This window comes from Mauremys mutica, chromosome 11 (assembly GCF_020497125.1).
Source record: "Mauremys mutica isolate MM-2020 ecotype Southern chromosome 11, ASM2049712v1, whole genome shotgun sequence".
Taxonomy (NCBI): domain Eukaryota; kingdom Metazoa; phylum Chordata; order Testudines; family Geoemydidae; genus Mauremys; species Mauremys mutica.
Window position 1 is genome coordinate 4,198,795 of NC_059082.1, and position 13,907 is coordinate 4,212,701.

General features: G+C 49.9%; 1 protein-coding gene across 2 annotated transcripts in view; it reads left to right on the forward strand.

The window, feature by feature from the left end:
- The window catches only part of ITGA11 (integrin subunit alpha 11), a 230,430-nt gene that overhangs the window by 205,759 nt on the left and 10,764 nt on the right, over window positions 1-13,907 (forward strand). For both annotated transcript variants that reach the window (XM_044979500.1, XM_044979499.1), the window contains exons 23-26: window positions 1,839-1,928; window positions 8,929-9,019; window positions 10,009-10,122; window positions 11,703-11,789. In XM_044979500.1, coding sequence (XP_044835435.1) covers window positions 1,839-1,928; window positions 8,929-9,019; window positions 10,009-10,122; window positions 11,703-11,789 — 382 coding nt within the window. The remainder of the gene's footprint in view (window positions 1-1,838; window positions 1,929-8,928; window positions 9,020-10,008; window positions 10,123-11,702; window positions 11,790-13,907) is intronic.

The window sequence follows — 13,907 nt, forward strand, 5'->3', positions numbered from 1 at the left end:
GACGTCAGTGGGCCTTTTGCTGTTGATTTCAGTGAGTGCAGGTATAGAGCCAGACACTGTACCACTGAACGAGCGTGTTCTGCCCAGAGGCAACCCAGCTTCCTTAACCGAGGTCTGCGTGGAACATACCTAACTTGTACCATGCCCCGACCCTCTGAGGCCCATCCTCTAACACCGCCCTGCGTATTAACCAGCTCTCCCACCAGAGATGCCTTCAGACCAATATAACTGCCTCCGGGTACAGAGTTTAGGGTGACCAGATGTTAAGGGGAAAAAATTGGGATCACCGCAGGGGGGGCGGGTTTTTTTTGTTTTTTTACACTCACCCGTCCGGAAGTTCGGCAGCAATTCGGCAGAAAGCCCTTCAGTCGTGGACGGTCTTTGGCAGTATTTCAGCGGGGGGTAATAAACCTTGCTGCCAAAGATAGAAGCACCCGCCACCGAAATACCGCCGAAGACCGTCCGCGACGGAAGGACTCTCCGCCGAATTGCCGCCGAAGACCAGGAAACAAAATATCAGGACAAATGGCGTCCCAACCGTACTCTGGTCGGGATGCGGGACAAACTCCTCAAGATCGGGACAGTCCGGATTTTATCCGGACATCTGGTCACCCTAACAGAGTTGTACTGATTCAACTAAATCATTTTCTACCAGAAACTGTGTGCAGACAGTGCCTTTGTAAACTAAACAGCACTATCCTTATTAGCAGTCGCTACCAGGTACTTCCTATGAAGGAAGATGCTTACCTGTTGCGAATTCTGCCTTCTACTCTTGGCAATCACATCCCAAAGCAAAATAAACTGGAATGGGAATGATGAGGTTATGTGCGGGACTGAGGCTCTGAAATGCCAGCAGAAACCAGGCAGGAAGAGGGCTATGGAAATTTTTAGACAGAAGCTTGACAGTGAAGCAGAGAAAGAGAGAGAGAGAGAACATCATTTCCCTTATTCGAATAAAGTTTCTTGTTCAGTGTTAGAAGAAAGCATCTGGTCCTGTGATTCTTTACCATCTTCACAAAAGAGTGATGGGCACCGAGTGCTGTTTGTCAGCAGTTAACTGTTATTCTTTAAGACGTTTGCATGCCACTTTCCCAGCACAGCTGTTCTAGTTCTACGTGTGCCTGTGATCTCATTGGCCCGGACTGACTTCCATTGCTGTCCTGCGTAATTGTCAGATTTGCAGCAAACACCGTGTGATCTGAGTTATTAACCAATCGGGATGCTTTTACTATGTTGTTAACCAATTGTAGTTAATAAAATAACAGCACTTGGTCAGTTATTTTGCTGTGAGAAATAGAAAATGAAACAAGGAATTCACACGACTGTGGCTCATTGGGGTAAAGTTGATCGCTAATTTGGCTCCAGAACCACTGAGGTCTGAGTATCGCTGCTCTAGAGTTTAGAGGGAGGATTAATTCTTTGCAGAGTTTGTGAATCATGCCATGTCAGCAACAAGTGCCTTTTTATATGTTCCTATCCCACCAGCCCCGCCTGGTGTAAGCGCCAAGGTGAAGGGCCTCTGTTCCCTGCCAAAATAGGCACGAGTAATTGCAGAATGTTGTTACCTCATTCCCCTGCCTTCCTAGACATTCATTGCACAAACTCAGAGCAGTTCCCTATATTTTTTACCAGCTCTGACAGTTCATACATGAAGGGATGGGCTCTAAGAAGGCCTTGTCGGCAGTTAAGGTCCAGCATCCCAGCCCTCCATTGAGAATCAATCGTCCCATTTGGACTCTGTGCTGTGGAGTCAGCAAATTAATTCTCACGCCAGGGTGGGCTGTTTCCCCCGCTGTGTGGAGTGGCCTAAATGCTGTTTTCCTTTGCTTGGCTTCCAGTGACAGCGAAGAACAAGAAAGTACCAAAGAGGATAACGCGGCTCTCCTGAATTTTCACCTGAAATACGAAGCCGACCTCCTTTTCACCAGGTTTGTGGTCACCGTGGCCGGGGGGTTGAGGAATCGGTCGCTGAGCAAACCCAGCCCAACCTCTGCAGCCCTTGCTCAACCCTGACACCCACTGCTCCCAGGGCCCATGTTTCCCTGCCTGGGGGGAGGACGCTCAGCTCCTGGTTTGCCTGGAATTGTTCCATAGAGATTGAAGGCCTAGGGGCTCAGCTCCCTAAACTGGAGTCAAGGGTCTGCCTGGGAAGGCTTCTTGCCTCTGCACTTCTGCCCACACGTCTCCAGCTCCTCTGCCCCGCAACGTGCTGCCGGGCGCTGGGCGTGGGGAGCTCCGCAGCAGGGAGGGGCGTCCTGGGCGAGGCACCTTGCGAGAGAATCTGGCATGGGGGTGGCCAGCCCACGGGGACCACTTGTGTGAGATGGGAATGAGGGGCACATGACACACAAGGGACAAGGCTTTATTTTAAGGGGCTTTTTAGGGAAAAACCATTTTCCGTAGCATATCGTGTCTTTTTTTCTCTGATGTGTACATGTCTCCTGCCCTCGGGTATACAATGCAATTATCAGGAGCTTCAACTGAATGGTTAAAATGCTACTTGTGGTCAGGTTTAATACCTTTCAATGCATCTTCAAATAAGGGCCAGGTGGTCCCCCAGCACAAATCAATGAAATAAGGGACCATCCCTTAAATGAAGGGCCAGGTGGTCAACCTAGGCCAGTCCCACCAACAACTACCAGCCTATCCCCAGCCTGTAAAACAGGAAGACCGCAGCTGCCCCGATTGGCTTCCCTGAGCTCTGGGAGAAGAGGGGAGCATGCCACAGAGGTGTGATGGAGCTGCAGGTGCGGGCCCCACTCTGCATTTTTGCCCTGGGTTAGAGCAGCGGTGTTCGTGGGGCTCTCGGAAAGGCGAGAGAAGAACGCACGTTGGTTTCGAGGAATGGCTCCTGGGTAATCCTGGCCGAGCTCTCTTGCGAGAGGACCCAGCTCAGCAAGTTGTCGGCACTGCGGTGAGGGTGAAATAACGCAGCGTAGCAGAACAGGCCTACGCAGCACCTTGGGAGGCAGGAATGGCTGACGGCTACCAAGGCTGAGAAAACAAAGGCTGCCACGAGTGAGGCCGGAACGTGCAGCTGGCGGCGGCTTTGCACACCCGCTCCTGTGCGCACAGCTGACCTCTCCAGCTAGCCCAGATGTGCGGCCGTTTGTGCAGCAGCTGCCAGTTGCACATGCAGAGAGGGATGTGCAACAACAGAGGCTGCAAACTCTGCATGTGGCATCTGAGCCGCCAGAGTCCCAGCTCTGTGCACAGAGAGAGAGAGGGGGCGGGCAGATTGGCAGCATTAATTAAATGTTCCAGCTGGACTGGACCGTATCAGATACTCCTTAAAAAAACAAGCCGCCCCCTTCAAAGTCGTGCAGCTGGGAAATCCTGGTGCACGTTGTTAGAGAGAAGACGTGCAAATGAGCCTTTCCCTGTGTAACTAGAACTTTCATTAGCCTACTGAAAAGCTTCCTTGTCAGGACCCAGGTTGTGGCGGGAGGGGCGTATCCTTTGCCAGGTCAGTTTTGCGTACTGGGAGGTCTGGGCTCCGCACGGACACGGGGCGAAGACGCACTGACGCAGCAAGGTGGGTGAGCTGTATGGACGGGCTGGTTCAGTCATGGCAATCGGCCTGGGCGGGGAAAGCCTCCCTGTTAGCCAACAGCAAGAAGGGTAGGAAGCTCGTGCTGCCGCCTCAGGGCCTGTGGGAATTCAGACAGTCGCTGGCTTCATGTTTGTAAAGTCCCATTCAGTGGCAAACCGGGACTCCGGCAGGGACCCTGCGCTACGGCCTGAGAGGCCTGGAGCAGAGCGCTGGGAGTCAAGAGTTTCTGAATTCCAACCCTGGCCACCAAATTAGCTGCTTGGCCTTGGGCGAGCCCCTGCCCCTCTCTGGGTCTCGGCTTTCTGACCTGGAAAAGGAAGATGGTAACGTTTACTTCGCCTGCCTCATAGGGGTGTTTGGAGGAATAATTAGCTAGTGGTTGATGCTACAGTGCTATACAATGACATCACTTTTCATCAGCAGAGCTCAACGACAGCAAAGGATTTCAGTTGCCTCATCTCCATTTGACAGATGGGGAAACTGAGGCACAGAGCATGCGGTGATATGCCCCAGGTCACCCAGCAGGCTGGTGGTAGAGCCACAAATAGAATTGGGTCTGCTGAGTCCCAGTCCAGTGCTCTGTCCGTTAGGCCATGCTGTCTCCACTACTGAGTAAGTGCTCAGTGACACTGTTTTGGCCTAAGCCCTGTGGGCAGCTCACAGAGGGTGCCCTCCATGCAGATACTCCTTTCTGCACAGTGTGGGGGTTGCAAGCTAGCTCTGTGGTGCCATCTCACCCTGCCCATCTCACCACGCGGTGCCTTTGGGCGTCCGGGAACCCCAGTGGGGTTGGGGTCGCCTCCTACCACACCCTGGTGAAAAGCCTGTGGACAGTGGATGGAAATGTTTGGAGGAGGGTGTCCCCACACCTGCCTTCCTGTGGCCTAATCCTGTACCAGACTAGTCAGTGAGTGTGTAGCCATTGCCTCCAATGGGAGCTTGGTCAGGCCCTTGGAGGGGAGTGGGGGGAACAGGGGCGGATCTCTGTGAGGGAGCTGTGGGAAGCCCTGGGTGGCCATGGAGTTGACCCGGAGGCTCAGATACCAGAAAGGATCCACCCCACTCCTAGCTGAGCATTGACACGGTGCTCATCACTGCAGTGGGTGAGCCCTGCAGGACCCAATGCCTGGACTGTACAAGGTCAAACGACCCCCCATACAATGATCCAAGCTTCTGTGAGCTCGGCACTTGGGCTATTACTGTGGTATCTTTCCTTTCCTCGGTCACCTGGGGCGGGAGTTTTCCTTATCAGCAGTGCCTCTGACACTCCTTGCTGAGAGTTGTTTGAAGGGCATTTCCTTAGCCTGTTTGGAAAAGAAGCCCCATCTGGAGTGGGCCGTAGTCCAAGTTTCAGAGAAGTCTGCAAAGGAGATTTTTGCTGTGGTGCTGGTCTGGATTGAATAACAATGGTACAAACGCGACTCTGCTTGGTAGCATCAAAGGGGCTACCGTTCAGGGCTCCGGGCTTCGGGTTTTCTGCTTGCCAAGAGAGCATTGGAGTGCTACTCCTGACTGGCGCATGATGCGGCCAGTACTTTGTAGCTCCCGCTCTGCACAGCGTCTGTCTGAATCAGGATCCGTTGTATCAGAGAGGGCCAGGCTTTCCCTACCGATTCTAGTGCCACCAGTGTTCCAGCTGTTCCACTTGTTTCAGAGGGGAACCGCAGTGATTTCCATGTAACCCGGCTTCCCAAGCAGGCCACAGATTGACAGTGGTAGTTTGCAGTGGAGGAGTTAACACACTCTTACTGGCTTCTTTTTCCCAATAAGTAATTTCAATTTGGGTTTCTGGGGTATTTAGATTCCTACTTTCCTCCCAAGGTGAAACTCTTTCCAATGATGTCATTATGCTACATTATCATTTAAAGATTACAGTCCAGTTTTCTTCTACTGTGAGGCGGTCTGGAATACAGCTATAAATGAGGCCAAGGTGATAACTCACCGACATTCCAGTTCAATTCATTCTTCCAGCCAAACCCCCCAGAGCCCTGCTAAATAGATCTCATGCAATATTTCATAGCATCCTGATTAGATATATTCCATATGGCATGTGGATTACACACAGGAAGGGAAAGCAATCTAAACACGAGTGACTTGTATATTATTTAAAATCTGGATTGTGGGTGTTAAATGTTTTTAATTCATGCATTGTTGAAAAAGACTAGCTCACAGTGTGGTAAATACAGTATAAATGAGAGAAAAGGATTAGTTTGCACATGAAAGGAAATGTAATGTGAATGTTCATTTTTGAAAACACACATTGATTGCATTCATAAGACCATAAGAACGGCCAGACTGGGTCAGACCAAAGGTCCATCTAGCCCAGTGTCCTGTCTTCCGACAGTGGCCAATGCCAGGTGCCCCAGAGGGAATGAACAGAACAGGGAATCACCAAGTGATCCATCCCCTGTCGCCTATTCCCAGCTTCTGGCAAACAGAGGCCAGGGACACCATCCTGGCTAATAGCCATTGTTGGACCTGTCCTCCATGAACTTACCTAGTTCTTTTCTGAACCCTGTTATGGTCTTGGCCTTCACAGCATCCTCTGGCAAAGAGTTCCACGGGGTGTCTGTGCGTTGTGTGGAGAAATACTTTCCTTTGGTTTGTTTTAAACAATCCTCGTTGTAAAGTATGGGTGCGACGCCCAGGACCGGCCACAGATGCCAGCTATAAACACGCTGCAGGACAGCACTGGTGAACTCTTCCCGTCAGTGCTCAGCTGCCCTGCTTCAGCCCAGGAGCACTCGGTGCAGCTCAGCAGAGGGAGAGGCAGAAAGGTGGCCATCCGAGTGCTCCCTGAGCCGGGCCAGTCTCCCAGCATAAATCAGAGCAGTCTTCAGGGTGTTCTAATGTACAGTGGCTGCAAAGGGCTCCAAGGAGCTGTTGTGGCAGCCAGGGGCCTAGAGAAGGCCTGGAGTGACTCCAACCCCTGCAGTAAGGGTAGTGTAGGAGCTGCTGCTCTGGCACCACCGCGAGGAATTTTTCCCATGGCGAGCCAGCTATTGGGCAGCTATGTGCCAGCAGCACAGTGTAGTCGGCCACCGCAGAGCTCCCCAAAGGTGAACGCCCCCTTCTCTGTTGGGCTTGGGTTCCATTAAAGCCCTGGCCACGTGACCCGTTTTTAAAATTCACTAGCCGGGTTTACATTCACGTGCCACAGGTTTGAAACCATGCGTAGCCCAACCCGTGGGGATGTTCACTAGAGAGTATTAAAATGGTCTTTGGGAGAGAGCAGGGTGGCTCCGACAGGAAGGATGGTCTAGTGGTTAGGGTGTTAGTCTAGGAGTTCTGGTTGCAAGTTCAAGTTCTGCCTAAGGTTTCTGCTGTGATCTTGGCCAAGTCATTAATGGTCTGATTTTTTTTAATGTATTAGGCATCTAATTCCCACTGAAATCAATGAGAGTTCAGCATCCAAAGACATTTAAAAATCTGCCTAAGTAGCTTTAAAAATCAGAGCCTATTAGGCTCTTGTGAGGATAACACGGAAGATCATGAAGCACTCAGATACTGTGGTAATGGGCACCATATAAGTACCTATGGGTACATGTTCGCAGCAATAAAGAACCTGCAGCAGCACATCCCAGAGCCTAGATCAGCTGACTGAGGCGGGGGGAATGTGGGCTGAGGGGCTAAAAACAGCAGTGTAGACATTCAGGCCTGGGCTGGAGCCTGGGCTCAGAGACCCTTCCCCCACGCCCAGGCTCCAGCCAGAGCATCTACACTGCTATCTGTAGACCAGCAGAGCTGGGCGTCAGGACTCCGTGCTGCGGGTCCCTTATGGTGGTGTTGCCATCCCCTAAGATAAGGGGTTTGGTCCTGCTTTGAGCAGGGGGTTGGACAGATGACCTCCTGAGGTCCCTTCCAACCCTGAGATTCTATGATTCTAAGGCGACATGGTAACCCTATTCTGACAGCAGTTCCACTGACATAACCCCAGAGCAGCTTGGATGTATTTGCTTTCCCACAATAGCCAGCGAAAAGCCACTGCCTTTACTGTGGCTCCCATAGAAAAGCATCACTTTAAGTTGTCTCGGTGACAGCGTAACTATTTTCCGAAAGGGCTCGGCTTTCCGCTACTGCAGGCTAGACTTGAGCTTTGGTTTTCAGTTTAGAAAAAAAATATGAAGGAAACATCAAACCAGAGTCCCTTGGCAATAATCCCACTGTGCTGCCTATAGCACTCAGTGGATACATGTAAAAATGGATTGTAAAAAGCAGTGAGGTGATGGGCGTTTCATAATGTTTTAACACACAAACGTGTGTGTTATTAAGTATGTGGGAGTGTGATTTCTTTAAGAGGAAAAACTACTTACTGGACACAATAATGTTCCTAGCATGTGTTACCAACCTCTGATGTGACTTCACATCCCTGTGTCTGGACTCTTAGTCATTGGCTTTAAAATAATCTCACCCCCACCAAAAAACAATGATTGCAAGGGAATGTGCAGAGGATTTTATGCATCATGTTAAAAAAATGTTTCTCCTGGGTGGAAATGCCTAGTTCAAGGAGAAAAGTGAGCTGAAGTTCAGCTGACAATTTATTTACACGATTATAAAAACGCAGCATATATGAGCACATTCTGTGGCTGCCCCTATCCGGGCTGTAATTTCTACCAGATTTTTGGAATCTTTCTGGGATTTCTTATACTCCCGCCAGTGGGGCCCAGCAGACAAAGTCACTTTATTCCTTGTGATTTATGGGACTGTTTCTTTTCACTGCAGCAAAGATGCAACTGCCAGAACCACCCCACAAGCACAGAGAACGAAACTGTCACCGTCTGGTCACACCAAAAAAGGAGGAATCTTTTCAAAGCCTTTGTAAGCTATTTGTTGGCCAAAGGCTTTGTGCCTGTGTACCAGTGCACACACGCACCAGTGAATGTGTTCCACAGTGCAGAGCTGCACACCCGCTAGCAGAGATTCCTCAGCTGTGGTCTGCAGAGCTGGCTGGTCACACGGCGCTGGCTCCTTCCTGGGGTTCAGCTTCTAAATGGTTATTTGATTAGTTGATTTATATTTACACACCACTGATATCAACCTCCAGAATCCTTGCAGCGTTGGGCCCTGTCTGTGATATGTATTAGCTAGAATAATTAACCAGCTTCCTGTATTACAGTTATTCAGACTCTGCCAGTGAATTTATTGCTGGTGAAACTAGAGTCTAGCAAACCAAGGTGCCAAGGGAGCCTGTCCACACAGTCCTGCCCAGGCACCTCACTCTGACCCGGCCCCTGTGCTCCTCTGTCACCCCTCGAGCGTTCAGTACCATTAAACGCTAGGTTGCTGCAGCTCCTGGCTGATGAATGACGGGTCCTCTTGTTTCTGATTGGTTGTTTTGTGGAGAAGTGACGCGCTCTCATTCGTTGTCACGACAGGAGTTCAAGTCTGGACTATTATGAAATCAAGTCAAACAGCTCCCTGGAGAGGTACGACAGCATCGGCCCTCCCTTTAATTGCACATTTAAGGTAAGGCAACATTTTCAAGTGATGGGTCAAAATACTTCCCTTTTCTATGCCCATGGATCAATATGAGGCTCTTAAATTAGCCAGAGCACTGCCTGGGTGCTGGCACCTGGCACAAGGGGGACTGGCCTGGCACACACCGCCTCAAGATCAGGGGAGCCCTGGCTGAGCTTCGGGCCACCTCTAACAAGGGCTGCATGCCCCTAGGCCAGAGCAGAGGCTCAGCCTCGCCACTGGTACACGGTGCCCATGTCTGACCTGAATCGCTTCTTGCGGCTCGCGATGTCTGTCATCGCCGAAAGACGTGAGAAGCAAAGATCTGGCAGGATAAAGCCTATCTCCTGGAGGAAGCTGTGGCTGCTTCCCTCTGGAAATGAGTTCTCCCTAACCCAACGGCCTCCTTCACACCAGCCCTCCTGGCACCGCGCTGCTTTTGGGGCAGATTTTCCACACGCTGGAGGCCAGTGGTTTGGAAAGCCTGCTCCCCACTCATCCCAGCACACTTCTGCTCCCGCCCTCGCCAGGCTTCAGAGCCCAATCTCCACCCCAAGCCACAACATCTGCAGGGCTGTTTGTAGCATGGTAGCGCTGTCGGCCCAGGGTGGGCACCTCACTGCCATGGGCTGTGTAGACACCGTCTGTGCTACAATGAGCGTCAGCAATGGGGGAAGAAGAGCACTTCCCTACCTCTTGGGGGTGCTACAAGGACAGTCCATTAACGGTGACCAGACCTCATGGTAATGGGGGCCAGAGAAGGCCCTAAAAGAGAGAGACGATAGGTTTTACTACCAACCTCAGTAAAACAACCGATTGCCTCACCTGATAAAAAACATAGTGTCCCCATTTAGGTCCATCTCACAAAAAAACCCACCAGTTATCCCTGAGCAAAGAGCTGGCAACTGACAACTTGCTCTTTCTCACCTAGTACAAAAAGGTAACGCTTCTCGAATGCTGATTCCCTGCGTTAAAACAATCTCCTTTCCATGTTACAGCTGCACAATCTGGGGTTCTTTCCTGTCGACGGCGTGACTATCAAAATCACAATCCCAGTAGCCACAAGAGGAGGGAATCGCCTTCTGCTGCTGACTGATTTCATTGTGGATCAGGTAGCAGTTCTGATGACTTCCACTTTTGGAATGGTTCGAGGCGCTGCCATTTGAAATATTTCCTTTATCAAATCTCTTATCAGCGCTACTCTGGGCTTCCCAAATGCTTAAGCATTTCCACTCAGTCCATGGGGATTCCCAGCAGGCAGCGAGATGAGGCTATAGCCCTCTGTCCCATATATAGCCAGGGGACATACCTTCATGTGCTCTAGAACGTTGGTAGATGCTGTTATATTCATATCCTGGTAGCGGGTAATTATTTTCCTGCTGTCAATTCACCTTGAGTGTTAATAGTCATCTTCTTGCTTACATGACCCAATTATTTAACTCTTTGGCTCTTCTGTACACTCATGGACTTCTTCCTTCCACGTTCATTTGGCGTGGAAAGTGGTAGCAAGCCATGGGTCTGAGCCGCACCTTGCAAGAACTAAACCTCCCACTAGCATTTAATGACTTCTTGCAGGTCTTGAAATAATGATGCTTTGACTGGGACATCTGCTGGAATCTGAATGACCTCAAAGTGGTGAGAGAGTTCGTGGCAGCTCACTGCGGACCTTGTGTATAATATTCCCTCTGCAATGGAGCACGTTTCACACTGTCTCTAAGAAAAGACAGCCTTGACTCAGAGACGGCGTGTCAGTGGATATTTTAGCTTCAATACCTCTTTCTACAGTGTCAGCCCTGGCACACTTGCCCTATCACACACTGGACAGAGTTCTGATGATGTCCCAGTCGGTGGGAGGTATTACTGATATAGAACATATGCTCTTGGGAGGGCACAAATTTGTCTTCCACTCTGGGACTTTGCCTCCCGCCCCCACCCCCGGGATGAATTTTCTTAGTAGAAAAGAAAAAATATTCCGTGATCCTTGAGAAACTTGTGAAATTGAATTCAAAGCCACTTGTGAATCAAGCTCTCCCAAAGGGCTTACTCAGAGCTGGTTCATTTCAGTGCAGCTGTCTCCAGCAATGGAACAGCTCCTGGAAATAACTCTGTGAACTAGACAGGGTTGAGGAGAGTTGTTAACCTTTTAATTAACCTTTTAATTAAAAATATATTAAACGTGTTAATTAAAAATGAATTGCTAGTAGTGAAAGCCACCTGCTGTCCATTACAGCTTGGGTTTCAGATGCTCCTTCTTAACTTCTGATTTCAGGGCTAAGCTTTCCATGCCCGAAGGTCTGTAACATTTGGTACCTAATGTGCTAAGAGGCTTGTTCCGTGGCCACCACTGACCATGTGGTGTTGTTTTCATCCAGTAGCTGTAATTAGAGAATAAATTTGGGTCCATGTTCGGATGTGAATGGATAACAGTAAAACTCTGGACTCATTGAGAGAGAACTTTTCCATGCTTTGTTGTTCTAGACACGTTAGATTAGAGGAGAGGCTCTAGATAGAGAACCCAGCCTTCTGTGACACTTGTCACAGACCCATCCCTGGACTCTGTATAGTGGAAGAGCAAAAATAAAACTAACCCAAATATGGAAAGCCGGGGGCGGGGGAGGTGTTTGTTTAGTTCCTTTGGGTCAGTTTTAACATGAATTTCTTTGTTTAACTGAATTTCTTTTGCCCATTGAAGGAAAACACGACGTGTAATATCTGGGGAAACAACACTGATTACAGAAGGACCCCCGCTGAGGAGGACCTTTCCCGTAACCTACAGCTGGTATGCCATTTGCATCGGCTTTTCCCAACTCTCTCGTCTGGGATCTGTCTCCAAAGCCCTCCCGCTCTGCCTTTGCGATTGAGACACGTCTCCAAAGATAGCGGGACCCTTGGGCTGAATGAAAGAAAGGGCGGAAGGGAGAGGGTGATCCTGTATGCACACAAGTTCCGGGGAAGGCCTCCTGGCTGTGAGAATGGCCAGGGTCAGTCTCTCCGTTAAGGCCGCCCATTATTCAGGAGGTCAATGTCCAGTCCACCCACAGACTTTGCCTCTCCCCTTCGGAGGCACGTGCCAAAAGCATCACATTGCTGACCTCCGGGGCAGTGCAGGGCTGCTGGATCAGGTGCACTTCGTGAAAGCCGTTTTGATGGTGACGAAACGACTCTTTCCAGGGATGTGTTTCATTTTGGTTAGAGATGGGCTCAAGCTGAAAGAGCCAATCCAGGTCCCAGACCCCCCACTGCCTGGAGGCTTTGGTTCAGCCCATTGTACAAATCGGAACCGTCCACGGGCTCCATCTTGTCTTCCCCGTCAGATGGGAGCTCCTCACTCTCTCCTCCTTCCAGACCCTGCACGGCCCTGCGCTAGCCTACATCTCTGCTCTCAGCTTTCTCCTCCTCCCTGGCAGTGCCTTTTTGTAGCACTGCTCAGCTCCATGTAACCACTGTGCAATTAATCCATTTCCTCCTCACCTCCCTCTGTAGGGTTTGTCCACTTAGGGGAGGGATCTCGTTTGTTCCATATTCCGTGTAGTGAAGGGCAGGTTGAACCTGATCCACCGCGCCTTGAAACTGGCAACATTCCCATTCGCATCAATGAGAGCAGGCCCCAGGCCCTTTATCGACAAATAACAAGCGGTGTGTTTTGTACAGCACCTGGCACAACAGGGCCCCGATCCTGAATGGGGCTGTTACCGCACAAAATTCTCTGTTACACACTCTAGGGGCACCCACTTTTACCCAGTTCCTAGGGCTCAGGGCGTAACGTTCTGCGGGTTTGCAGCACCTTTTACCAGTGAAAAGTAATATCCTTCTCCTCTGTTTATTAACAATTACCAAGCACAATACACATGCTAAGCATACAATGCCATGCTCACCAATCCTGATCAGGCAGGCGGACTTTCCCTGTTGGCCAGGCAGGGTCGGTCTCGTCTGGATTCTGGTAGCTGCATGTCACGGTCATGCAGAGGATTCTTACCAGCTTTGATCTTAGGCTGAGTCTTGGAGGTGAGTTCTTCTTCTTCTTCCAGGTCTTTCCCTCTTCCTTCTCTGCTGGTCTCCTTCTTGGACCCCAGTTTATAGAGTGAAACTTGAGTCCTGGTTAGCTGCACCTTAACCAATCATTGTACTAAAATTTTACTAACCAATCCTAACATAGTGTAATAAAGTTCTCTAACCTAATCACACCCCACCACTTTAATTAATTTACACCCAGCAAAACGTATTATGTAACCGACCGAAACAATTAAAGACCCAGGCAGAGACCATACAGATAAACAATAGGGAAGTGGGGACCATAATGACAAAACAATAAAGAAATGAGGATTTCACAACCACAACTATTGAGAAGTGATTTCTCGACAGACAGGCTGCCATCAAACGACGTTTTCTTTAACCATCTCGAGATCCGTTTCTTTATCTGGTGGTGGTGGGTGCTATTAGGACGGCGTCTCCTTCTTAACAGCCGGATATGACATTGTTTTAATGTCATTTAGATGGAATGTGGGGATGTGACTTCCTGCTTCTCAGCTAATGGCTGCTGCACTCCTAATCGGGCTGCAGACAAAGGCCTTAGGCCTTACAATATGGCGACAGGGCAAGGCCTTATCCCTACAGGGCCTCTGGAGCCTGTGGCAATGCATAGAATCAAATCCTAATAATGAGACAGTAAAATTCAGAGTCGGGGTCAGATTTCACCCCTCCCTCTTCCACGCACTGACTCCAAGACGGTTCACGTCCAGGATTATGGGGCAAACCCGGGCTCTCAATGCTGCTGTTTGATTTCAGCCTTTTAGTTCTTGCTTATGGCCAAAAAATATTTCCGCTTCCCTTTTTCTCCCCGAGCGTGAAACGAGCCAATCAGAGCTGGGCTGCAGCGTCTTTTCATTAGTACCAGTCT